This window comes from Cucurbita pepo, chromosome 5 (genome assembly GCF_057944985.1).
Source record: "Cucurbita pepo subsp. pepo isolate OVF chromosome 5, ASM5794498v1, whole genome shotgun sequence".
NCBI lineage: Eukaryota > Viridiplantae > Streptophyta > Magnoliopsida > Cucurbitales > Cucurbitaceae > Cucurbita > Cucurbita pepo.
The window spans coordinates 18,403,209-18,427,143 of NC_141802.1; the positions used below are offsets into that span (position 1 = coordinate 18,403,209).

A 23,935-nucleotide genomic window follows, 5' to 3' on the forward strand; every position below is an offset into this window, starting at 1 on the left:
TTTTAATTTTATTTAATTTCATAATTTGTTTTCATTATTTATTCTCTAACATATTTAAAAAATAACTTTTTTTTTTAATCTTTGAATTGAAAATTTAAATTAATGTTTTGAAAATAAATAAATATATGTTTTATCTATTAATATTTTATGTTTATTAAAAATAAAAATTTAAATAAATGACTCAACAATTGAATTTGATGTTAAAAAATGAACTTATATTTACATTTAATAGACTCCATAAAATTAAAATTTTGAAAATAGGTCCACTTTTGGAATTTGCAACTAAAATGACCAATTTTCGATTTCTAGAGGAGAAGAGTTTGAAGAAAGGGAGGGCATAAATGTATTTTCACATTTAATTTAATGGGTAAAAAACAGTAAATTTCAGAAATGGAAGCTAGATCCATTTTTTTGGAATCTTTCCCATCTTCCTTCTTCTTCTTCTTCTTCTTCTTCTTCTTCTTCCTTCACAAAAAAACCTCACTGCTCGAACGCCATAAACGAAATCCTTCTCTATTCGTGAAGTTGTCAATGCCTGCACATAAACGTTCTTGGTCAGACAGCCTTGTCGGAGAAGAGCTTAGTGACGAGCAATTCAGCCATCAAGATGCCAAGCAATGTCGAGCAGAACGACAGCCGAACACTGAAGTAGAAGAAGAAGAAGAGGAGGAGGAGCAAAAGAAACCGAAGGAGGAAGCAGAACGAGTAGAAAAGCAACACAAGCAATTGGAAGAAGGGACTGGAGCGAGAGGTTACGTCACGTCTATTGCATTTCCTTTCGTTCGCTTCGTTGTTCTGGTTCTTGTTCTTTCTTGGTTTTCCGTTTGCTGAAGCTGTTCCATGGTCTTTCAGATTCCGAAGAAAGCCAATCCTCTAGCTCTGAAGAGAAACCGGAGTACTTTCTCTTGAATCCTTCTACTTCCTTTTCTCTGCACGATTGCCATTTCGTTAGTGTTTTATTGGCCTTTCGGAGATGGATTATGGTGGTTTCTCACGACCGTTTTTCTCTCATATTGTGTTCCCTTCATAGACATAGAAAAGAATGCGTGTTTATAGAACTGCTATGCTCTGTTATTCATTTCCATATTTCCCGTAAAACGGCGCGGTTGACTTCATGTTCGGCAAGTAGCTGCATGTTGGGATCCGGGTCTAGTTAATGCGTGTCGATTGCTCCTCTTTTATGATTTTTCAGGTTTTTGTATCTTGTGATGGGCTGCGAGATTTAGTTAAAGTCTCCGATTTACTATGTAGCTACAGCCCGATCCACTGAGTTGGAATGAGCGCGGTTCCTGTTCCATGACTGGCAAGTTTTATGGTGTTTGATACTTTAAGCTTTTCTACCCGTGCCATTCATAGGCAACCGCATCGGAACTTAGTTTGCATTCGTATTGTTGTTCCCGGAGCCTCTCGTTAACTTTTGTACTAACCTGCTCGACCATCTATTAGAACTTCAGAAGGCACTTTGACTTCCAATCCTGCTAGAACCCCATTATTTGTAATCTATGATCACCTTACTAACGTGGGTGGCTCATACTTCAATTACATTTGGAGCACAGAAAGAAATTAACATTCGGGTTATTTCATATGGTTCCTATGACCTTCATTTCGTAGACAAATCAGATTTGCATTCTCAAACCTTTTAGCACCAACTTCCGTAGAGGGAAAGAAAATCAGCCTTTGTGCTTGCCAATTCTTTAATTTGGTAAAAGATAGAATGTCAGATGACCTGTAAACGGCTCTAGTTTTGGGCAATGGAGTTGTCTGGATGATTTAGAGTAAGAAATGCGTTGAGTTAAAGTTTTCATGGGGACGTTGGTTATAGGAGGAATTAGTAAAGCTGATACAGTGTTGAAGAGGCTCTCATCCACGTATCTTTCTCCTGCTGCATCCTTCACAAATGCATGACAAATCTTAACTACGCTGCTATAGAAAAAAATTCATTGGGTTTTGGCCTGTTTTTTTCTATAGCCTTCTTTGGTATTAATTCTACTTCACAAAGGCCAATTTTTCATATCAAATAAGTGAAGTATGGTTTGAAAGGATTCTTAGAATTCCAATTTTTACTTCTATGAAATCAGGTACAAATTCACTGTATTACCAGATCTACAGCATATTGGCTAGTGTTTTGCCATTTTTTGTAGTATTTTGATCATCAACAACGAGTTCTACACAGAAATCAGGATCAATTTTTTGGTGTGAATTTTTTCCTGACATCTGGAATTTTCTGTGTAACAACCTATATGTGTACTCTCATTCTTATTAGAGTTTGAGGATATTTCTAGATCGATCACTTTCCTTTTCCCCGTCATTGCTGGTAGGTAGACAAATATACTTGTCCTTACTAGAGCTTATCTACAATGTAATTATGTAAGTTGTCACAAACTAAGTCTACACTTTGAAGTTCTAATCCTGCATATTTGTGGTGCAGATTTATTTTTGTGGAGCTGTCAGGCATTCGAAAAGATGTTCAGTGCCCAATTTGTCTTGGTATGTTTGCTTTAAATTGCTCAAGTCTGTTTCTGTATGATCTTTTACCTTTGGCACTTACATTATTGGTCTCTCTGTTTTTAATAAAAAAATAAAGGACAATGACAACAGAGATAAGAAGTACATGATAATTGACTTTTGGGTGGCATATGCTTTATGACAGATTTAGATAAATCAGCATTTGGCTTCTGTTAAGAACTAGATAGTTGTAAATAGTAACCGAAGAACTCCTTTGGCTGTTTTTATTGGATTTTTGAGGTAGACCAATTTGTAACTTTTCTGCCTTTGTTTCTTATCAATCTAGTAAAGAAACTAGCAACCTTGTTGACCTTGACAGGGATTATTAAGAAAACGCGAACTGTAATGGAATGCCTGCACCGGTTCTGTAGAGAATGCATTGACAAATCAATGCGGCTTGGGTATATAAATAAGTCCTTGTCGTTTCATACTATTCTATTTGAACTTTATTTTGGTTTCATCTGCTTGCCTTATTGTTGAGTCTATCATGTTGAACTAGAAAAGTTATATGCCTATTGAGTTCATTTATGTAATTGTGTTCGCAATTTTAGGAACAACGAATGTCCTGCTTGCCGCACACATTGTGCCAGTAGACGTTCTTTGAGAGATGATCCAAATTATGACGCACTGATTGCCGCCCTATATCCAGATATTGATAAATATGAGGAGGAGGTGTTTGTCAATTTTTCCTCCCCTTTTTTATCCCCCCTTTTTATCCCCTTTAAAGGAAGCACTTCTTTTCTTAATTTGGTCTCAGGAATTAACATTTCACGAGGAAGAAAGGACTCGTAATAAACAGGTCAGGTTCCTTCTCAGGCTACATATCTTTACGCGGAATTTTGAGATGTTATTTTTCATGGATGAGCCTTTTCTAGCTGACTTTCTGAACTGCATTACCTTTTTTTTATTTTATTGAACAAACATTTGAATTTATGCAAGTACGGAGGAATTAGACAACTGAAGGTCATAATACTGTTTGTTTGCTTTGGTCGACAATATCGATTCTGATACTAACAAGTAACAAATGTTGCCATGGAATGTCTTATTATCATTTAGTTAAACCTACCTATTACATCGTTATTTTATCAATTCTAAGACAGCCTTCTCAGTAAACGATATGGTGCACTGATTTTGAAATTATGAGATTCTATCAGTGCATTTCAAATCCAGATACCATTTTTTTCAAGAGGGAAGAATATAGTCTTTTTGTCCAAGCATGTGTAATTTCATGTTCTGTAGTACAGATTCAGGAATCAATTGCGCAGACCTTTCAACGACAATCAGAAGCACTAAGTAAGAAGCGTATGTTGGGCAAGGATATGCCTGGTATGATTCTAACAAGATCACGTCGCAATCATAGGAATGTTCATCTAAGGAGACAAAATGGCCGAGGAGATGAACTGTTGGGATATGAAGATAATGAAGATGAAGATGATAATAGTGAGGGCAAGGATTCATCGTCTGCTGATGAGAGATGTGCAAAAGTTAGGCAAAGTAGGAAGAAGAGGCATTCCACTGTTCGATCCTTTCAGCCTTCTTCGTCAATAGCCAGTGTAGATTATGGATGCACCGATGGATGTGCTGAAAGTGATTTAGATATGAGCAGAGAAAATCGTACAGTTTCTCCTGGTCTTGTCTTGAACTCTGAAATGCTCGGTTGGGGGCGTGGTGGTGTACGTAGTAACACACGGTATGGCAATGCTGGTGGGTTGAGCAATAAAGGTTCCAGGAGCGGTCGATTAATGAAGTTAGTCAATTACCTGCGAGGCCTTGAAGAAAATAACAATGAGGTATGGAACAATATATTGGCTATTGATTGTGAAAGAAAGGGCTGGTTTAAGTTTCAACATGGTTTAAAGCATGAAAATAGATTGATGTTTCGATATACAAAATTAACGTACTAATTTGATGACTTATGTTTGATTTTTTTTCAAGTACCTACTCCTTGAGTCATTCGACATATGTTACCATGTGTATTTTGATTTATTTTTTTGAAGAGTTACTACGTTGTTAGCCTATAAGTAGCAACTTGTTTCTTCATTTGGAGCTTCATTCAATTGAAGAGTTCTCCTCTCCTCTCTTTATTTTTTATTTTTTTATTTTTTGATCTTGAGTTGAGAGCGAGGATCCAAGAATTCTGTCAGTTTCGAACTGTTCAGGGTTGTTGCTCTACAAGAATTAGTCGTCGTATCCTATTGAGACAATCATTGCATTCTGCTTGCAACCGTGCAATACAAATAATTGTCTTCAGGATTACGTTTTGTTAGCGTGTCTCAACTACTAAGTAACTTTATCTGTAGTTATTGCAATTTATAATCTTTGTTTTCCATTTGGTTTGCTTCTTGTGTTTCAAAATTATTGTTACATACAGCTTTATGGTTAATTTACACTATAATTGTTTCTAGCCAGTGAAGGTGCAATCACTTCACTAGTGTTACTTAGTTCTTATATACATCAAATTTTCAGCACATTGTCTGTTCTTGCGAGTAGTTCAGTGTTTGTCATACAAAGCCAATCAAGTTCTTTATAATCCTTGGCTTCTCTTTGGACACCTTAACCGCTTGCTGTGCGCCAATGATCCCCGTTCCTCCTGGATCACAATGATCTTCTTCTTATGAAAAATTATTCTTTACTGCAGCTAGATGTCCATATCCTTCTTATTTCAGTGGATTCAGAAAGTACTCCAAGTTTAAAGCAGCCACATCTCCAATGCCGTCCAAGTTTGACTGTCAAACAATTGCGTGAAGTAAGTGCCGTTATGATATTTTGCTCAATGATTTCTCCATTGACTGACAACCACCATGCTTTCTCTAATTTCTAATGTATTGAAAACAGTATGTCTCGCGGAAGACACCTCTCCCAGCTGATGATGTTGAATTACTATCGGTAAAAGATCGTTATGGCACGAGCGATGCTCAATCAACCCCAAGTTCGTCAATCTTCAATCCACTCAAGTATGAGCTACAAATTTTGGGAGGCGAAGAAACATTGGCAGGACTTCAAGCAGATTGCACTTATAGTAGGGAGCACTTGGTGAGTACATTAATTATCTGAACATTATTTTGAAGTTCATTTGCTGGTTGAATGACTGAATTCATCATCCTTAATATGATTTCAGATTCTTGGATATCGTTGGAAGGGGCGGAGTTAAACAAGTAACTTCTAAAACTCATACGCATATCTTATTTTAACTTGTTGTTATTCAATTTTTCATACCTTCTTTAGTTTTAGTGATAGGAACAGTTTTTAGTTCTACCTGCTGATACAATATGAGGAAATCTGTAGATATGAATCCTAGAGGGTTTGTTATTACAGCAGCATTACAGTAGCTACATTTTTGAATTCTGGTTGTTGAACGGCATATTGGATGCCAATTTGGTTGAGTGAAATTAATAAACTCAAACTGTTCCTGCCCACAAACCACCCTTTCCTGACTGTCAAAACTCCCTATATCTCCAGCCCTGCTCCTCCCTATAGACCCCGCCAGGCCCCAGTGAGGATCCCATTGGTGATAATTCATCTGATTCAATCAGCTGAACACACGCGACCTTGTTCGTACCTTTTGTATTCCCGTTGCATGGAGATATCCATTGTATCTATTTGGCCTCTTAACTTTTGGGAACTTTTAGATTTTTTTTTTCTATTTCGTCACTATAAAGTGGCTAACATAGGTCTTTAAACCTCAATTTTGTATGCAGTAGGTCCTCGACCTATTCAACATTTTTAAGTTATCGAGTTTATGATCATTTTAGATTTAAAATTTGATTCTCTCATCTTTTTTTCTCACTTTTTTTAAGTCTCTTAATCTCATTATTTTGTCTCTTAATTTATATTACTTTCTTTAATTCTCTTTTTTCTTTTCTCTCTTCTTAAATATCATAATTTCAAATAAAAAATTGATTTTTTTGTCTTTTTGTCTGTCTTTTTCTTTTTTTTTTTTTATTTATAAATTTTAAAACTTAAATATAAGAAATTTCATTTGAAAAATAACCCATAAAAAAGAAAGGGTATTTAAAGATTGAAAAGCTCATTTAACTAATACTCCCCTTTATTTGAAGTTCTTTCAAGCAAAAAGAGAAATAAATTCAAATTGATTATTAAATAACTTAAAAAGAAAACTAAAATTTAAGGCATATTATGTATAAAAAAAAATACTTCATAATAATTAAAATTATTTTAATAATTTGAGTTACTAAAAATAAAATAACTAATTAAAATTATTGTAAGTACTAATCAAACAAAAATATTATTTATTTGTATAAAATCTTGATAAATTATTATAGAACATCGAATATTCCATTTATATACAAGTTAATTACAAGAGTATTAGTAAATTTTTTAAAATTTAAACGTATTTTTTTTTATTAGTTTAAGTATATTAATGAAATTTTAAAAAATTAAAATAAATTTTTTGAATTTAAAAAAGAAAAATTATATCGCAATATTCTTCTGTTCGCTTGTCCCATCATCTCCCATTTCTTTTCTGTTCATCGTTCTTCTTCCAAGCTTCACTTTCACGACGACGTCTGGTAGATTGGAACCTCCCGATCACTTTTCTCAGTCGCCGAAGCTTTCTCTTCATCTTCTCATTCCCCTACGCTGCATTCCGTAGCGGGTATTTCGAATTTGCCAGAGGCCATGGAAAACGCCTCAAGAAAATGGCGTTTCCAAGTCGATTCGGAACCCAATAAGTCCATCAATCTCTCAATCTATGCAGTTCTCGATATGATTAGGCAGAGCCTCGACAAAAATGACCAGAGGATAGTTGTTCCCCTTGGCTATGGCGACCCTTCCATTTTTCCTTGCTATCATACTGATGTAGCCGCTGAAGACGCCATAGCCGATGCTGTTCGCTCTGCAAAGTTCAATTCCTACTCTCCCAGTCTTGGCATGCCCGAAGCCAGAAGGTCTCTCTATTTTAACTGTTTCTAAGTTTGATCCTCACTTTCCTCGTTTTTTTTATTGTTTGAGTTGGATTGTAGAGTGGTGTCGATTAGTTGAATTAATCGACTACGAAATGGTGATTTCAGGGCGGTTGCCGTTCATCTATCTCGTGATCTTCCGTATAGTTTGTCGGCAGATGATGTTTATCTAACAGCTGGGTGTGTACAAGGAATTCAAACCGTATTAACGGCTCTATCTTTCTGTGGCCCAGGCGCCAATGTCTTGCTTCCAAGGCCTGGGTTCCCAATCTATGAGATGCGAGCTGATTTCGCTCATATTGAAACTCGCCATTTCAATCTTCTTCCTGAAAGGAATTGGGAAGTCGACCTCGATGCTGTTGAAGCTCTAGCAGATGAGCGAACTGTTGCGTTGGTCATCATCAATCCAGGAAATCCATGCGGTAGCGTTTACTCTAGAGAACATCTGCAGAAGGTTAGTCTATCCATTTTCTGGCTGATAATTTGATCAAAGAATGAAAAAATAAGTGAAGTTCTTGTGGTTTGTTTCCTTTTAGATTGCAGAAACAGCTAGTAAACTTGGGATTATGGTAATCTCTGATGAAGTTTATGCCAATCTCACTTTTGGCTGTAACCCATTTGTCCCAATGGGAGCATTTTCATCAATTGCTCCTGTTGTTACTCTCGGATCAATATCTAAGAAATGGGTTGTGCCTGGATGGCGATTTGGTTGGATTGTTCTTAATGACCCACATGGGATTCTTCATCAATCTAGGGTCTGATCTCTTTCTTTATCATATTTCTTCATGAGAAAGAATCATAATCTTGTTGTTGCCTGTGTTCATTTGTTTTCTCGGCCTTATATTTGCTTAGATTGTTGAGCGCATCAAGAGCTATATCACTTTCACAATGGTTCCTGCAACATTCATTCAGGTTTGTTACAAGCAATTGAGTCGTCAACATAAACTCCCTTGGTTTGTAATCTGTTATGTGCGTTTATCAGGCAGCCATTCCTCAAATTTTAGAGACAACGAAGGATGATTTCTTCTCCAGAATAAACAACATGCTGAGAGAGGCTGTAGATACTTGTTATGAGGGAGTTCAGGAAATCCCCTGCATCAGTTGTCCCAAAAAACCAGAAGGCTCCATGTTTATGATAGTAAGACCAAAACCAACATTATTTCTCAACATGTCTTCCATGTCTTTTATGATCAACCACCACATAGTTCCAACTATTGGAAGTCTTCATGTGTTCGTGTTCATGTTCATGTTCATGTGTTTGTGTTCAATTTTGTATGCGTATTTCCAGCATCTTTGTTAACTGATCATGCCTGTGATCATCTAAGTGTTATTAGGAATCACGAATCTCCATAATAGTATGATATTGTCCACTTTGAGCATAAGCTCTCATGGCTTTGCTTTTGGTTTCTCCAAAACGCCTCATGCCAACGGAAATACTATTCCTTACTTATAAATTCATGATTTTCCTCTTCCTTACCCAATGTGAGACTATTTCTCTCAATAATCCTCGACACTAAGAACTTTACAGTTTAACAAAACAATTCCATTTCCGCTTTTGCTTGCAGGTGAAACTTGATCTGTCTCTTCTGGAAGGCATTGAAGATGATTGTGAGTTCTGTGTTCGGTTGGCTAAAGAGGAATCTGTCATTATTCTTCCCGGTACGACTCTACAATGAAACTTCTTCAGTTTTGTTGCAGAAACTTATGCAAGCATCAGTTTAACTATAAGACCTTTATATTATAAATCCAGGCGCTGCGGTTGGGTTGAAGAACTGGTTACGAATATCTTTTGCCATTGATATCGAAGCACTTAAAGAAGGCATTCGGAGGCTCAAAGCCTTCTGCCAAAGGCATGTTAGAGGCACTCAAGCTTGATTCAATCACGTAAGATTTGAAATAATACCCAAAACAGAGATGATAGGTTGGTAAATTCTCTAGTAGTACTTCTGTTCTAAAGTTTCTTTCAGCGTTGGTTAATATATTAAATAAGCCAATTTGAACAACTTCGTGAGATACAACGGTTCAACCAAGAGGTCAGAGATTCAAATATGTACTCTTTGCGGGTATGAACATAGATTAGCGGTTTAGACACTCCTAATTCTTCTTTGACTTTGTAGATTTGAGTTTCGTTCTTTATTTGCGATAAAAATATATGACAACATGGTAGGGAAAATTGATCTAATAAGGTTCTTAAACTTTCAATTTTGTCGGTTAGATCTCGTACTATTCCATCTAAACTTTTTAATGATATGTACTATTTGACAGATATGAACATAGATTAGCCGTTTAGACACTCCTAACTTGACTTTGTAGGTTTGAGTATCGTTATTTATTTGCGATAAATATATATATGAAAAAAGGTTAGGAAAAATTGATGTAATATGATTCTTAGACTTTCAATGTTGCATAGTTTGATCGGGTAAGATTCTACCTAAAGGTTTTATTGTATTTAAGACCTTAATTGTTAAGTTAACCTTCTTTTTCCTAAATAATTGCATCATGATGCTCATTGAATTTTGTATAATACTCCCCCTCCAATTGTCACTATGTAGGGAATGCTCCCATTTGACACGGAGACATCGTAAACCAATCTCCATATAGACACGCTCACGATCAGTTTTAAGAGGAACTCAAATCCCATATTCAATTTTTGCCTGATTTCGTAGTTTCGTTGGACCTTAAACGAGGTTTGTCTTCGTTAACCGAATATTCAGGTTTGTGCGTGCATGTTCAATCGTTTGCGACATAGCCGACTTGCCTCTACACTAGGTCAAGTCATTTAGTTTGACCTTGACATCGCATCTTATCTTGTCATCTTGGTTCTCAATTAACATGACCTATATGTCTTGATGTCATCTCAAGTTAAGGTGTGTCATCGGCCATCACAACTCACTCGGTCATGTCATCGAAAAGGAACTCACATGTCGCTCATAATCTTGGGACATCCTATGAATTCTCGACAAAATATATATTTTTAGTTCAAATCTCCTACCTCCAAATATTTTCTACAACGACAAAAAGAAAAAGACACATGGACGGTTTTATTTTGTTTTTTTTATAAAAAAAGTTGGGAGAAATTTCATTTATTAGGGATAATGTGAGGATTAAATTAAAAGACCCAATTCCATTATAATATTCTATGAACTCTTCCATTTTTGTCACTAGCAACGCACTAGGAACCAATTATTTATTTATTTATTTATTTCAAAATACGACTCTCTTAAATTCTCAGCCGTTGGATTAAGAATTCCAATCAGATCAAATTTGACGCTTAATAACTCCTCCACCGTTCCCACACTTTTCTTGGCCCGATTGAAAAGCCCCTTGCAGCTGCTGCCACAAAGCATTTTGTAATCTTGTCTCATCTCCGGCCCCACCATCCACCGGTTCCGTCGTCGTCTCCGCCTGCATTCCTATAAATTCGCATAGATTCCTTCTGAGAGAGAGGAAGAGATAAGAGAGGGATGGAGATGAACGGAAGGCAGCGGTGGAACATCGAGGGGAGCGAGGAGATGAATAAATTGTCGGTTACAGTCCGCGGTAGTCTGAATCAGATCTCTAGGTATCTGAATAGTGAGGATGATCGTCCGGTGATTGGTTTTGGGCATGCGGATCCTTCTGGCTTCCCTAGCTTTCGGACTTCTTCTGCCATTGTTGAAGCCCTAGTTGATGCTGTTCGATCCTGGAAGTTCAACTCGTATCCTTCCACGCAGGGCCTTCTTCCCGCCAGGAGGTAACTCATTCTCTCATTCTCCATTTTACTTGCTATTACCATCCCTTCTGCTTCTCTGTTTCTGTTTTCTCTGTAATTTCTTTCCGATTCTAACAACTTTAGAGATGTCCCTCTCTAAACCATTACCAGTGTTCATAAGAACATAACAAACTCTAACAAACTTAAACCGTAAAAGTTCCATTAGCTTTTTCCTTTTCTTTTTTTTTTTTTTTTTTTTTTTTTTTTAATTTGAGTTGAAAATGGAAAATTATTTTCCACACGTGTGTTCACACACTTTTATTTTTTATTTTTAATATAATTTCAGTAGCTTTAAATAATTTAAATTATTTCAAATAGACCATTCAACCCAACTGGAATTGAATCGTGCCTACTCAATCAACTCGAAATTTCAAATTATTTCAAAAGATATTTTTAATCTAACCCAATCCATTTATACGCCTCTAAACCCCACCACCTACCTATTTCAATTTTCATTTTTGCAAAATTTTTTATTTTTGATCTATTTGGTTCATTTTTGTTTTTTAATACATTTTATTAAAAAAATTTAAACATCTTAATAAGTAAATAAATTAACATTATATAATACTTTGAATTAATTTCTAAAAATTTAAATTTGAATATTACAATATATTAAATTTCAATATTATAATATAATTTTCATCTATATAAAAAAAAAAAAAAAAAAAAAATATATATATATATATATATATATATATATATATATATATATATATATATATATATATATAATAAAGTAATTTTATATTTTAATTTTAGTATACATTAAACGGGATAGGAACGGAAATATATATATATAAAATAAAGTAATTTTATATTTTAATTTTAGTATATATTAAGCGGGATGGGATAGGAACGGAGATAAATAATATAATATTTTCTCTTAGTTAACTAGAGAAATCTCTCCCCCTAACTCCATATTTTTCATTTGGAGTAAGCATCGATTGGTTAAATAGATGTCCCTAACCTTGTTTTGAGAGAAAAATAACACCCACAAAAAAGAATGGTCCTAGATTGAAGTGTTAATTTTAGGAATGATTCGTGTCCTGTGAAACTTGAGTTCAACTTTTAAGTTGGATTTCATTAAAATACTATTAGTTAATCCCGACACGTCTATTTTTTATTTTAGTCTCGTGGCGTGAATGAGCCATGCTCGATTAGATACTCATCCAGATTCTTCAACCACTTGGGGCTGCCTGCATGCAGTCCTATCGGTATCGTAAACAACAACAAAAAGGCCTCAATTTCATCTTAAACACAGAACAGTAGTAGAAAGAAAACGTGTAAAAATTTGGAATGGGCTTTCCTCGAAATCATGAATAAAGCATCTTTATAATATGCATGGCTTGCAGAACCAGCACGCGTCGAGAGGTCTATTCCATTAACGTTGCAGACAAAGTTCATATCTTTGCCAATGGATTCAGACCTTTCGTTTATGGAAATGATTTCTAATATCTAAACTCGACTATTATGTTGAGAATTGTTGGGAGGGATGTCCTTACGTCGGCTAATTAAGGGTTGATAGTGGGTTTATAAATAAGGAATACATCTTCATTGATATGAGATGAAAACTAAAAGTAAAACCACGAGAGTTTATGCTTAAAGCCGACAATATCAAACCATTGTGGAGAGTCGTAATTTCTTATATGGTATCAGAGTCATGCCTTAACTTAGCTGTGTCAATAGAATCCTCAAATGTCGAATAAAAAGTGTATTTTGTTCGAGGGCTCCGGAGAAAAGGAGTCAAGGAGACTGATCAAGGGCTCCATAGGACTCAGGGGAGGCTCCCCTATGGTGTACTTTGTTAAAACAAAGTAGGATTGTTGGGAGGGGTGTCCTTAAGGGGATGATCATGGGTTTATAAGTAAGGAGTACATCTCCATTGGTATGAGTTCAAAAGTAAAGTCACAAGAGTTTATATTCAAATGGACAGATAATATCACACTAGTGTGTGGAGAGACTGGAGAGACTTGATTTCTAAGTTAGTTGGAGATCAAGTTTTGTATTTGGAATTGAAGGGCTTTGTTTACGACAAGGGTTGAACATGATATGTTTTGTGAAGAACAGGGCACTGGCAGAGTATTTCTCCAAGAGTCTACCATATCAGTTATCCTCTGATGAAGTATTTGTCACTGCCGGTTGCTTACAAGCCATTGAAATCATAATATCTGTACTAACTCGTCCTGGTGCCAACATCCTGATTCCTAGACCAGCATTCCCACATTATGAAACGAGAGCAATTTTTGGAGGCCTTGAAGTTCGCAATTTTAATCTCATACCACAAAACAACTGGGAGGTTGACCTTGAAGCTGTCAAAGCTCTAGCAGACAACAACACTGTCGCTATAGTTATCATCAATCCCAACAACCCTTGCGGCAGTGTCTACACATCCCAGCATCTGAAAGAGGTAAATAATAGCTTATAACCAATGTTGATTCAGATTATCCGTAGTTCCTTCAAAGCTTGTTCTTGTGGTTGTTGAATTTAGATTGCAGAAACAGCAAGGAAACTTGGGATTTTTGTGATCTCTGATGAAGTTTATGCACACATGGTGTTTGGGAAGAAGCCCTTTGTGCCAATGGGCGAGTTTGGGTCCATTGCGCCGGTGCTAACCCTTGGATCTCTATCAAAGAAATGGTCTGTTCCTGGTTGGAGATTGGGTTGGATTTTGACTACTGATCCTAATGGCATCCTGAAAAAACATGGGGTTTGTTCAAATTCTCTTCTTTTATTTTTTGGTTAGATTACGAGCTTGCTGCTTATTTATAACTTAATTAATGGTTATGCATATAGTAAATGACATGGTCATAATAAAACGCTATATCTAGTTATATATAGTAGATGACTATATATGTGTAAGAATCCCACGTTCATTGGAGAGGAGAACGAAACACCCTTTATAAGGGTGGGTGTGGAAACCTTTCCCTAGCAGACTCGTTTTCAAGCCTTGAGGGAAAGTCCAAAGAGGACAATGACAATATCTACTAGCGGTGGGCTTGGGCCATTACAAATGGTATCAAAGCTAAACACGGACGATGTGCCAACGAGGAGGCTCTTCCTCGAAGGGGGTAGACATGAGGCGGTGTGCCAACAAGAACGCTGGCCCCTGGATTTTGTGGGGTCCCACATCAATTGGGAAAAGGAATGAGTGTCAGTGTTGCTCTTCCCTGAAGGGGTAGACACGAGGCGGTGTGCCAACAAGAACACTGGCCCCTGGATTTTGTGGGGTCCCACATTAATAGGGAAAAGGAATGAGTGTCAGTGTTGCTCTTCCCTGAAGGGGTAGACACGAGGCGGTGTGCCAACAAGAACACTGGCCCCCTGGATTTTGTGGGGTCCCACATCAATTGAGAAAAGGAATGAGTGTCAGTGTTGCTCTTCCCTGAAGAGGTAGACACGAGGCGGTGTGCCAACAAGAACACTGGCCCCTAGATTTAATGGGGTCCCACATTGATTAGAGAAAGGAATGAGTGCCAGCGAGAACGCTGACCCCATTTTTGTATTGTCTCTTCGTGAAATTCTCTCAATTCTATCTGTGTTCATCTAGATCGAGTGGGATCCTAACACTTTTTCCCATTAGTCTTCATATTCTTGGATATCACACATATCTTGTTGTTAGCAGATTCTGGAGAGCATTGAGAACTATAAGGAAATTATCCCCCCTCCCGCAACCTGCATCCAGGTGCTCTACGAATGGAGGACTATATATATATATATATTAGAACCTTGACATTATATAACTAACAATCCACGATCTTGTTCATTGTTGTAACCAGGGAGCAGTTCCACAAATTCTAGCGAAAACCAGCGACGAATTTGTTTCAGGTCTTCTTGATTCACTGAAAACAAATGCAGATATTTTATATGAAAAGATCAACAAGATCCCTTGTTTCACTTGCCCAAACAAACCAGAAGGATCAATGCTTGCAATGGTACCACCATTAAAGAACATCCAAGAACAGGGCTGTGTCTCATTTTCTTTAATGTTCAAATTTTCATTTGAAACAGGTGAAGCTGAATCTAGAACAACTTGAAGGGATCCGCGACGACGTAGAGTTCTGCAGCAAGGTCGCGAGGGAAGAATCTGTGGTGATTCTCCCAGGTAATCAACGAATTAATATTATTAAAGATATTTAGTCATGAATTATAGTTTACCATATATATCATATTTGATATTTTATTATAACCATAGGTATCGTGTTTGCTTTTATTATATGCTCCTTCCATTTATTATTATTTTCATATCACTTCCACCCCATTTAAGTGGAGTGGTTTTAGCAAATATTCTCAGTTAATTTGAATTTGAACTGGAGTTTTGAATGGAGTTGAGGTAAGTAATTAAAGACATGAATGGCTATAGGTGTTGCCGTTGGGTTGAAGAATTGGCTGCGCTTCAGCTTTGGGATGGAGCGTTGTGCCATTGAAGATGGCATGGCAAGGTTGGAAAGCTTCTACCAAAGGCATAAGCTCCATTAGACACAGAATGGCGTGACGTACCTATGTCGAAAGTTTCAAGATAAAAATCTCATGCTCTCTCAATCGTTACTGAAAATCTCTTGTTTTCAAACTCAGACATGTTAAATCCTGAATGTTTTTTTTGTCTTGTTTTAGTTTTCAACTAATTTGTTCATAGAAAATTGTCGTGTGTGTCACTTTTTTTTAGTTAAATCTCTTCTTCTATAATAAATAATAATAAGGTGATTTATAATTTAATAAAATAATATAAAATTAATATAAACTAAATGGAATTGTGGCACGTGATTACGTGATTTCATAATGAGGATTAAATTAAATTATAATGAACATCAGAGTGAAATTACCATCATACCCCCACTTCCATTATAATATTCTGGGTCCTCTTCCATTTTTGTCGAAAAAATGATTGAATATGTTTTTTTTTTTTTTTTTAATTTCAGTCTTAAATTATGAACCGTTGGATTTAGATCTCAAAATGTGCATGATTTTAGATAATTATTAATTCAAATTTCTCCGCCAATTGGTAAATTTTTTAATCGATGGAAAAAGTTTGTTGCCGCCGTCACCATGCATTTTGTAGTATTCTCTCCGTCCCCACCAACCACCGCTTCCGTCTCATTGCTTGTTTGCATTCCTACAAATTCCATGGCGGAACTCCATTGCGTCCTGAGATTGAGATAGAGATTGAGATAGAGAGCCATGGAGATGAACGAAAGCCAGCACTGGAACATCCACGGGAACGAGGAGCTCAACAAATCCTCCGTTTCAGTCCGTGGTACTCTTAATCTCATCTCTACTTATCTCAATACTGATGATCATCGTCCGGTTATTGCTTTTGGCCGTGCCGATCCTTCTTCCTACCCTAGCTTTCGGACTTCTTCTTCGATTGTTGAAGCCCTTGTTGATGCTGTTCAATCGCGGAACTTCAACTCGTATCCTTCCACGCAGGGCGTTCTTTCTGCTAGGAGGTAATGTAACTCGCTCTCGTCGCTTTTATGTGTGCGAATCAGTATTTCATTTGGCTTTTTAGTTAGTAATTTCTCTGCGGCTTCTGTAGTTGTTACCGTCCCTTGTGATTTTCTGTTTCTGTTTCTGTTTGCTGCAAGATTTCTTTCCGATTTTGCGAAGTTTTGCTAAGAAAATGCTGAGAAATGGATCTAAACACCTTGTTTTGTCGACGTAGAAATGTTGGGAGAAAACTATTACACGCAAGCAACAAAGAAACAAAAAGTATTTATTTCCAGACAAGTTTGAGATAGAATGGGAAAACTTCACTGAAAGGGACTATATTCAATTCATGTAACTGTAGGTTCTATTCAAATCTAAAAAAATTACAGAAATCCTTAACTTACCTACAAACTAACACTTGAGCGGGTTTCACTTCTTAGAATTTTCATGCGTGCATCTGAGAATGGAGTTGATCCTCCTAGAGTGGAGATTCTTGTAGCAACTCTTTTATCTTTTTGACAGCATCGAGATGCTCTCTCAATGTTTCGACACTGTTCTTTCGATTCAACTAGCTTTTTTAGCGGTTCTGTTGCCACATAAATCAACAGTAACTTCTTTAGATCTCAAACCCAACCAATACCAAATGATTATGGAACCATAAAAGTAAAACCAGGATTACTTAGTCGACTTCTTTTTTCTCTGTTGGGATTCAAAACATATGACATTTAGATAGGATAAAGCCTCATCAATTTAGCCAAAAAGATACTAAAAAAGACACCAGGAATTCTAGAACGAACTTGTTAAGCTGCTAGCCAAGTGCCTGTAATCTTCCAAGAATAAATTAAGGTTCTGTAAAATAATTTGAAGTAGATTGAAGTCTTAAGTTTATGAATGGCTTGTGTCGGTGAAACTTGAGTTCAACTTAAAAGTTCAATTTCATTAAAAATACTTCTCTAAAATTCGACACGACTATTTTTCTTTTGAAGTGGATATTGCATGAACAAGCCAGCTCGATCAGATACTCAACCAGATTCTTCAACCACTTGGGGCTGCCTGCCTGCAGTCCTATCAGTATCGTAAACAACAACAAAAAGGCCTCAATTTCATCTTAAACAGAGAACAGTAGAAAGAAAACGTGTAAAAATTTGAAATGGGCTTTTCCCAAAATCATGAATAAAGCATCTTTAGGCTAGCAGAACTAGCACGCAAGTGTTGGGTTTGCTTCTATGTTTCCTAGTCTGCGTGCACGCGTCCAGAGCTCTATTCCATTAACGCTGCAGACAAAGTTCATATATTTATCAATGGCAGTGGACTCACTCTTAAATATGTCTGAAGTCTATACTCCTCGACGCGTGCATTTTTTTATGGGAATGATTACTGATATCTAAGCTCATATGGACTATTAACCCAATGTTTTAGAATTAAGTGCTTGGACATCAAGTTTTTTATGGAGAATGGAAGAGCATTGTTTATGACAAGGCTTAAACTTGATATCCTTTTTTCTAGTTCAGGGCATTGGCAGAGTATTATTCCAGGGGTCTGCCATACCAGTTATCCTCTGATGAAGTATTTATCACTACTGGTTGCACACAAGCCATTGAAGTCATAATATCTGTACTAGCTAGCCCTGGTGCCAACATCCTGCTTCCTAGACCAGCTTACCCGCATTATGAAGCGAGAGCAAACTTTGGACGCCTTGAAGTTCGCAATTTTGATCTCATACCAGAAAACAGCTGGGAGGTTGACCTTGAAGCTGTCAAAGCTCTAGCAGATAACAATACCGTTGCTATAGTTATTATCAATCCCAACAACCCTTGCGGCAGTGTCTACACATACCAGCATCTCAAAGAGGTAATAGCTTATATGCAATGTTGATTCAGATTATCTGTAGTTCCTTTTAAAGCTTTTTCTTGTGGTTGTTGAATTTAGATTGCAGAAACAGCAAGGAAACTTGGGATTTTTGTGATCTCTGATGAAGTTTATGCACACATGGTGTTTGGGAAGAAGCCCTTTGTGCCGATGGGCGAGTTTGGATCCATTGCGCCGGTGCTAACCCTTGGATCTCTATCAAAGAAATGGTCTGTCCCTGGTTGGAGATTGGGTTGGATTTTAACTACTGATCCTAATGGCATCCTGAAAAAACATGGGGTTTGTTCAAATTCTGTTCTTTTTTTCATTCGTCTTCTCATGAATCAAAAAGGGTTATGAACCATCAACAGTTATAAACTAACTTAAAACAACACATATCTTGTTCTGAGCAGATTGTGGAGAGCATTCAGAACTATAAGGACATTTCCCCCGATCCCCCAACCTGCATCCAGGTGCTCTACGAATGGAGGACTATATATATTAGAACCTTGACATTATAACTAACAATCCATGATCTTGTTCATTGTTCTAATCAGGGAGCAGTTCCACAAATTCTAGCGAAAACCAGCGACGAATTTGTTTCAGGTCTTCTTGATTTACTGAGAACAAATGCAGATATTTTGTATGAAAAGATCAACGAGATCCCTTGTTTTACCTGCCCAAACAAACCAGAAGGATCAATGCTTTCAATGGTACCGCCATTAAAGAACATACAAGAACAGGGCTCTTATGTCAAGGCTATAATACTGTCTTTAATGTTCAAATTTTCATTTGAAACAGGTGAAGCTGAATCTAGAACAACTTGAAGGCATCACCGACGACGTAGACTTCTGCAGCAAGGTGGCAAAGGAAGAATCTGTGCTCATTCTTCCAGGTAATCAACAAATTAACACCCATTGCTAACTTGAATTTAAATGGAGTTGAGGTAAGTAATTAAAGACATGAATGCCTACAGGTGTTGCCGTTGGGTTGAAGAATTGGCTGCGCTTCAGCTTTGGGATGGAGCGTTGTTCCATTGAAGATGGTGTGGCAAGGTTGAAAAGCTTCTACCTAAGGCATAAGCTCCATTAGACAGACAGTTCTTGCAGAAGTTTCCTTCAACGTTTGAGATGTTTCAGTGACTATAAAATAAATCAGACTACTAGAGGAAAAAAAAAAAAATATATATATATATATATATATATATATTAGCTTCTTATATTTTTAATATTTCTTGTTTAAATGTTAGGTTAAAATTAGATTACACTATTATTAATGAATTGATATGATTATAAGATGGAACCTAAAATTTTAATTTACCGAAAAATGTTGATTATTATTAATGAAGAATAAAATAAAATTACTTTTATTATACACAAATTATTTTCGCTAAAATTAGTTTATCTAAAATTAATTTCAAATATATTCCTAATCATACCCTCACCAAAAGGGCCCACGTTTATAACGTTGTCGATACTCAAAATACATGACAAATCTGGATGGGTCGAGCACACAATTTACAATTTAGTTTATGTACTTTTAATAAGTTTTCATATTTATATTATTTCTATCAGACATCATTGCCAACATTATACATTGAATCCAACTCCAGGTGAAACTCCAGGTGAGTTGTCACATGCGTTGACTTATCTCCTAGGCCAGCATGGTGTGACAATCACCCTGAGACAATAATCGTATAATATGGAAATGAGTGGTATAAAATCAAATCCAATTTCCTCTTGGAAATTTGTGTTGGAAGATCCCTCCTTCAACAACGAGACAATAATTATACAACATCTGTTACAAAATCATATCTAATCTTCTCTTTAGAATCTGTGAGATTATCTCCACGAATGCAATCAATATTTAGGAGAATGAGAGACCATTGAGAGAAACACAATGAAGCTATATTTGTAGCCATTACTTACTCACGGCTGCCACCACTATTAGTGTCATCCCCTTCGTCACCAAAAATAAATTGATCTGATTGGAGCTGATAGAGAGCGTCATGGAAATGAACGGCAAGGAGGAGCAATGGAAGTTCAGGGGCAACGAGGAGCTAAACAAGTCGTCCATTTCAGTGCGTGGAACTCTCAGCCTCCTAAGTAAGCATCTCAATGCCGACGACCCTCGCCCCGTCGTCCCTTTCGGCCTTGCCGACCCCTCCGTCTACCCCTCCTTTCGCACTTCTCCCTCATTTGTCCAACCTCTCGTCGATGCCGTCAACTCCGGCAGTTTCAACTCTTATCCTTCTTCCCATGTCATTCTTCCTGCTCGAACGTAAGTAGCTTGTTTGATAACGTTTCTATTTCCTAGATCTTGTATGATTACTACGAAGGCTAAGTTTGATAGCTACTTCTATGAACCAACCAACATTTCTATCTCAAAAACAACCTCGAATTTTTTTTTTTTAATTTGAAACTTATATGATTAAACATGGACCAATTCAATCCTAAACAATTTTATGTTGGATAACCTCTTATAAATTTTACTGACATATAAGTGAACACAAAATCTGTGTTGGTCTGTTTGTTAGATTACCCACCTCCTGCTTATTTATATTTTATTCAATTGTTATATATGGAAAATAGTCATATAAACTAGATCTATGATAATATATATCATAATTATATATAGAGGTAAGATAATGCTTTAAAAATGTAATTTCTCCAATATTTTCTTTATTTTTGTTCTTTACGTTCTTTCGAGTGTATGGGTTGTTGTGTGATGAACGCTGTTCAATTCATTTAAAAAAAAAAAAAAATCTAAAAACTAAATAAAAATTTGGGTTAAAATTAAAATTTTCAGGGCATTGGCAGAATATATTTCAAAGAATCTGGCGTACCAATTATCGCTTGAAGATGTTTTTCTCACAATTGGTTGCTCGCAAGCCATTGAAGCCATAATCTCTGTGCTATCTCGCCCTGCTGCTAATATCCTTCTTCCTCGACCCTTCTTCCCGCTCTATAAATCCCGAGCAGATTTTCAGCGCCTTGAAGTTCGCCATTTTGATCTCATTCCTGAGAAGAATTGGGAGGTTGACCTAGAAGCCATTCAAGCTCTTGCCGATCACAATACTGTCGCCATTGTCGTTATCAATCCCAACAATCCCTGTGGGAGCGTTTATACCTACCACCATCTGAAACAGGTAAGAAATGTTCATTGTTTTAGACTTTTACTCGATTTTCTCTGCTGGTGGATGATACATTTTCTTCTGATTAATGGATTTAGATTGCGGAAACTGCGAGGAAACTTGGGGTTTTTGTGATATCCGATGAGGTTTATGCACATATCGCGTTTGGGAAGAAACCGTTTGTTCCTATGGGCGAATTCGGATCCATTGCCCCAGTGCTGACCCTTGGATCTCTATCAAAGAGATGGTCTGTTCCTGGTTGGAGATTGGGTTGGATTGTCATCACTGATCCTCATGGCACTCTGGAAAAACATGGGGTTTGTTCGAATTTTCAAATTCTTTTCTCTTATTCATCTTTCAATGATCTGATATTATATTGAGACGTGTTTGGCACAACTTTCAAGTGTTTTTAGATGCTGTTAAAAAGAAATTTGTAGCGTTTGGTTAAAAATTGATTAGGAGAATTACGGGCACAAGCATTCGATTAGTTTAGACTTGTTTATAGTTGAATTGGGACCGAGACAAAAAATGAACTCTTCTATCAAAGAAGTTCGTTCTTCTTTTGTTGAAGCCAGTACACGTCTGATTCGAAACTAAGGTCGTTCTTGACAACATGAACTTTGTAGGATTGTAATACTTTAGTTTTTTTATATGGAACACGATTCTTCTAGATTTTCGAGTTTTTTAAAAGTAGATTCTTATGTTTCCTAGTTTTCTACTTCTTCCTAGCTAGTAGATATTGTCCTTTTTAGGCTCTTTAGGCTTTCCCTTTCGGGCTTACCTTCAAGGTTTTTAAAACGCGTCTTTCAGAGTTACATAGCGGAACCGGTGCTCATCCAGATACTGTCCTCTTTGAACTTTCCCTTTTGGGCTCTCCCTCAAGGTTTTGGGGTTTTCCCTTATGAGCGTCCCCATTACGCGTATGTTAGGAAGAGGTTTTCACACCCTTTATAAGGGTGTTTCGTTCTTCTCTCCAACCGATGTGGGATATCACACTAAGATATAAGTGGTAGTTTTCCTCGGATCGATGAGTGTTTCACTAAAATACTCATTCCTTTGACGTTGGGGCTGACAATCACTTTGAATGCTTTTAGTTTACACGTTATTCATTTGTTGAGTATCACATCCATCTTGTTCTTGGCAGATTGTGGAAAGCATCAGGAACTATCTGAACATCACCCCCAGCCCACCGACCTTCATTCAGGTGCTCAAATTACACTTTCTTACAGTGAATGAACGCATATTTTCAACCTTGACACATTATACAACTAACAATCCTAGTTATTCAGGCAGCACTTCCACAAATTCTTGCGCAACCCAGCGATGAATTCTTCTCAGATCTTCTTGGTTTGCTGAGAGAAAATGCAAACATTTTGTATGAAAAGATGAATGAAATCCCTTGCTTTACTTGCCCAAACAGACCAGAAGGATCAATGCTTGCAATGGTACCATTATTTAAGCTTAAGAACATACATGAACAGGGCTCTTTCTGTTAATGGGATGCTCTGTTTTCTGATGGGTCAAGTTTTAATTTGAAACAGGTGAAGCTCAATCTAGAACAGCTTGAAGGCATCAGTGATGATTTAGACTTCTGTAACAAGGTGGCTAAGGAAGAATCTGTGCTCATTATCCCAGGTGGGTTACCAACGTAAACAACTTCGATATTAATTAATGTAACATCCTACATCGGTTAGGGAGGAGAACGAAACACTTTTTATAAGGACGTGAAAATCTCTCCCAAGTAGATACATTTTAAAAACCTGGAAGAGAAGCCCAGAATAATATTTGCTAGTAGTGGTGGGTTTTGGCCGTTACAATTAGAGGCGTGGAAGTTATTAATGAAATTACTGGCCACAGGTAGTGCTGTTGGGATGAAGAACTGGCTGCGGTTGAGCTTTGGCATTGAGCGCTGTTCCATTGAAGATGGTGCGGCGAGGTTGAAAGCCTTCTATGAGAGGCATGCAAGACCCAACAACCCTGCTGCTTCCCCACTTGTTGAATAAGACCTATTTCGGCTCGGGTTGGATAGTCATTCGGTCTCATGACGTTTCAACTTTGTATGTCTATGATGATTCGATTGATGTTTCGTGGGGGCAATAATGTCTTTGAGGATGCCTATAATATTTAAATATAAAAAAAAAAGTTAATAATAATAAAATTTTGGGCTCCATAAATTTAAAAAAGTTGATGAAAAATAAGACACAAAGTTTAAAATTTAGGGATTTATCAGTTATTAAAGAAAAATTAAAATTAAATTTAGGTATTGGAGATTCTTATCTGTCAGATATTTTTTAAAATTTATAGAACTTTAAGGGCTAAACTGTAATTTGAGTAAACAATTGCATTCTTATA

General features: G+C 36.8%; 5 protein-coding genes across 5 annotated transcripts; all 5 read left to right on the plus strand.

The window, feature by feature from the left end:
• The first annotated feature begins 419 nt into the window (after positions 1-419).
• On the plus strand, positions 420-5,925 carry LOC111794677 (putative E3 ubiquitin-protein ligase RING1a). Its single transcript, XM_087123656.1, has 10 exons — positions 420-751; positions 853-895; positions 2,429-2,487; positions 2,825-2,906; positions 3,057-3,177; positions 3,263-3,304; positions 3,750-4,295; positions 5,144-5,251; positions 5,341-5,538; positions 5,624-5,925. The coding sequence occupies exons 1-10, from the start codon at positions 532-534 to the stop codon at positions 5,654-5,656; spliced, it is 1,452 nt and encodes a 483-aa protein (XP_086979782.1). The 5' UTR covers positions 420-531; the 3' UTR covers positions 5,657-5,925.
• Positions 5,926-6,950: 1,025 nt separating this feature from the next.
• On the plus strand, positions 6,951-9,518 carry LOC111794585 (tyrosine aminotransferase). Its single transcript, XM_023676633.2, has 7 exons — positions 6,951-7,412; positions 7,536-7,881; positions 7,964-8,182; positions 8,280-8,339; positions 8,410-8,565; positions 8,993-9,086; positions 9,178-9,518. Exons 1-7 carry the CDS (start codon positions 7,144-7,146, stop codon positions 9,300-9,302), a joined length of 1,269 nt encoding a protein of 422 aa, XP_023532401.2. The 5' UTR covers positions 6,951-7,143; the 3' UTR covers positions 9,303-9,518.
• A 1,206-nt stretch (positions 9,519-10,724) lies between these two features.
• Positions 10,725-15,815, plus strand: LOC111795278 (tyrosine aminotransferase). Its single transcript, XM_087124108.1, has 7 exons — positions 10,725-11,160; positions 13,246-13,585; positions 13,667-13,885; positions 14,801-14,860; positions 14,955-15,110; positions 15,187-15,280; positions 15,539-15,815. The coding sequence occupies exons 1-7, from the start codon at positions 10,892-10,894 to the stop codon at positions 15,652-15,654; spliced, it is 1,254 nt and encodes a 417-aa protein (XP_086980234.1). The 5' UTR covers positions 10,725-10,891; the 3' UTR covers positions 15,655-15,815.
• Positions 15,816-16,196: 381 nt separating this feature from the next.
• LOC111795279 (tyrosine aminotransferase) lies at positions 16,197-19,661 on the plus strand. The gene is made up of 7 exons (XM_023677594.2): positions 16,197-16,622; positions 18,114-18,453; positions 18,532-18,750; positions 18,864-18,923; positions 19,008-19,163; positions 19,252-19,345; positions 19,427-19,661. The coding sequence occupies exons 1-7, from the start codon at positions 16,354-16,356 to the stop codon at positions 19,540-19,542; spliced, it is 1,254 nt and encodes a 417-aa protein (XP_023533362.2). The 5' UTR covers positions 16,197-16,353; the 3' UTR covers positions 19,543-19,661.
• Positions 19,662-20,284: 623 nt separating this feature from the next.
• Positions 20,285-23,669, plus strand: LOC111794734 (tyrosine aminotransferase). The gene is made up of 7 exons (XM_023676860.2): positions 20,285-20,730; positions 21,259-21,598; positions 21,682-21,900; positions 22,728-22,787; positions 22,873-23,028; positions 23,125-23,218; positions 23,441-23,669. Exons 1-7 carry the CDS (start codon positions 20,459-20,461, stop codon positions 23,584-23,586), a joined length of 1,287 nt encoding a protein of 428 aa, XP_023532628.2. The 5' UTR covers positions 20,285-20,458; the 3' UTR covers positions 23,587-23,669.
• Positions 23,670-23,935: the final 266 nt, after the last annotated feature.

Bases quoted from the DNA above. Each gene is read 5' to 3' on its own strand.
- LOC111794677 (XM_087123656.1), top strand. From the start codon at position 532: ATGCCTGCACATAAACGTTCTTGGTCAGACAGCCTTGTCGGAGAAGAG. The intron at 752-852 runs GTTACGTCACGT...ATGGTCTTTCAG, and splicing joins AGAAGGGACTGGAGCGAGAG to ATTCCGAAGAAAGCCAATCC. The intron at 2,488-2,824 runs GTATGTTTGCTT...TGACCTTGACAG, and splicing joins TCAGTGCCCAATTTGTCTTG to GGATTATTAAGAAAACGCGA.
- LOC111794585 (XM_023676633.2), top strand. From the start codon at position 7,144: ATGGAAAACGCCTCAAGAAAATGGCGTTTCCAAGTCGATTCGGAACCC. The intron at 8,566-8,992 runs GTAAGACCAAAA...TTTTGCTTGCAG, and splicing joins AAGGCTCCATGTTTATGATA to GTGAAACTTGATCTGTCTCT. The intron at 9,087-9,177 runs GTACGACTCTAC...TTATAAATCCAG, and splicing joins ATCTGTCATTATTCTTCCCG to GCGCTGCGGTTGGGTTGAAG.
- LOC111795278 (XM_087124108.1), top strand. From the start codon at position 10,892: ATGGAGATGAACGGAAGGCAGCGGTGGAACATCGAGGGGAGCGAGGAG. The intron at 11,161-13,245 runs GTAACTCATTCT...TGTGAAGAACAG, and splicing joins GGCCTTCTTCCCGCCAGGAG to GGCACTGGCAGAGTATTTCT. The intron at 13,886-14,800 runs GTTTGTTCAAAT...TGTTGTTAGCAG, and splicing joins GCATCCTGAAAAAACATGGG to ATTCTGGAGAGCATTGAGAA.
- LOC111795279 (XM_023677594.2), top strand. From the start codon at position 16,354: ATGGAGATGAACGAAAGCCAGCACTGGAACATCCACGGGAACGAGGAG. The intron at 16,623-18,113 runs GTAATGTAACTC...TTTCTAGTTCAG, and splicing joins GGCGTTCTTTCTGCTAGGAG to GGCATTGGCAGAGTATTATT. The intron at 18,454-18,531 runs GTAATAGCTTAT...TGTTGAATTTAG, and splicing joins CATACCAGCATCTCAAAGAG to ATTGCAGAAACAGCAAGGAA.
- LOC111794734 (XM_023676860.2), top strand. From the start codon at position 20,459: ATGGAAATGAACGGCAAGGAGGAGCAATGGAAGTTCAGGGGCAACGAG. The intron at 21,901-22,727 runs GTTTGTTCGAAT...TGTTCTTGGCAG, and splicing joins GCACTCTGGAAAAACATGGG to ATTGTGGAAAGCATCAGGAA. The intron at 23,029-23,124 runs GTACCATTATTT...AATTTGAAACAG, and splicing joins AAGGATCAATGCTTGCAATG to GTGAAGCTCAATCTAGAACA.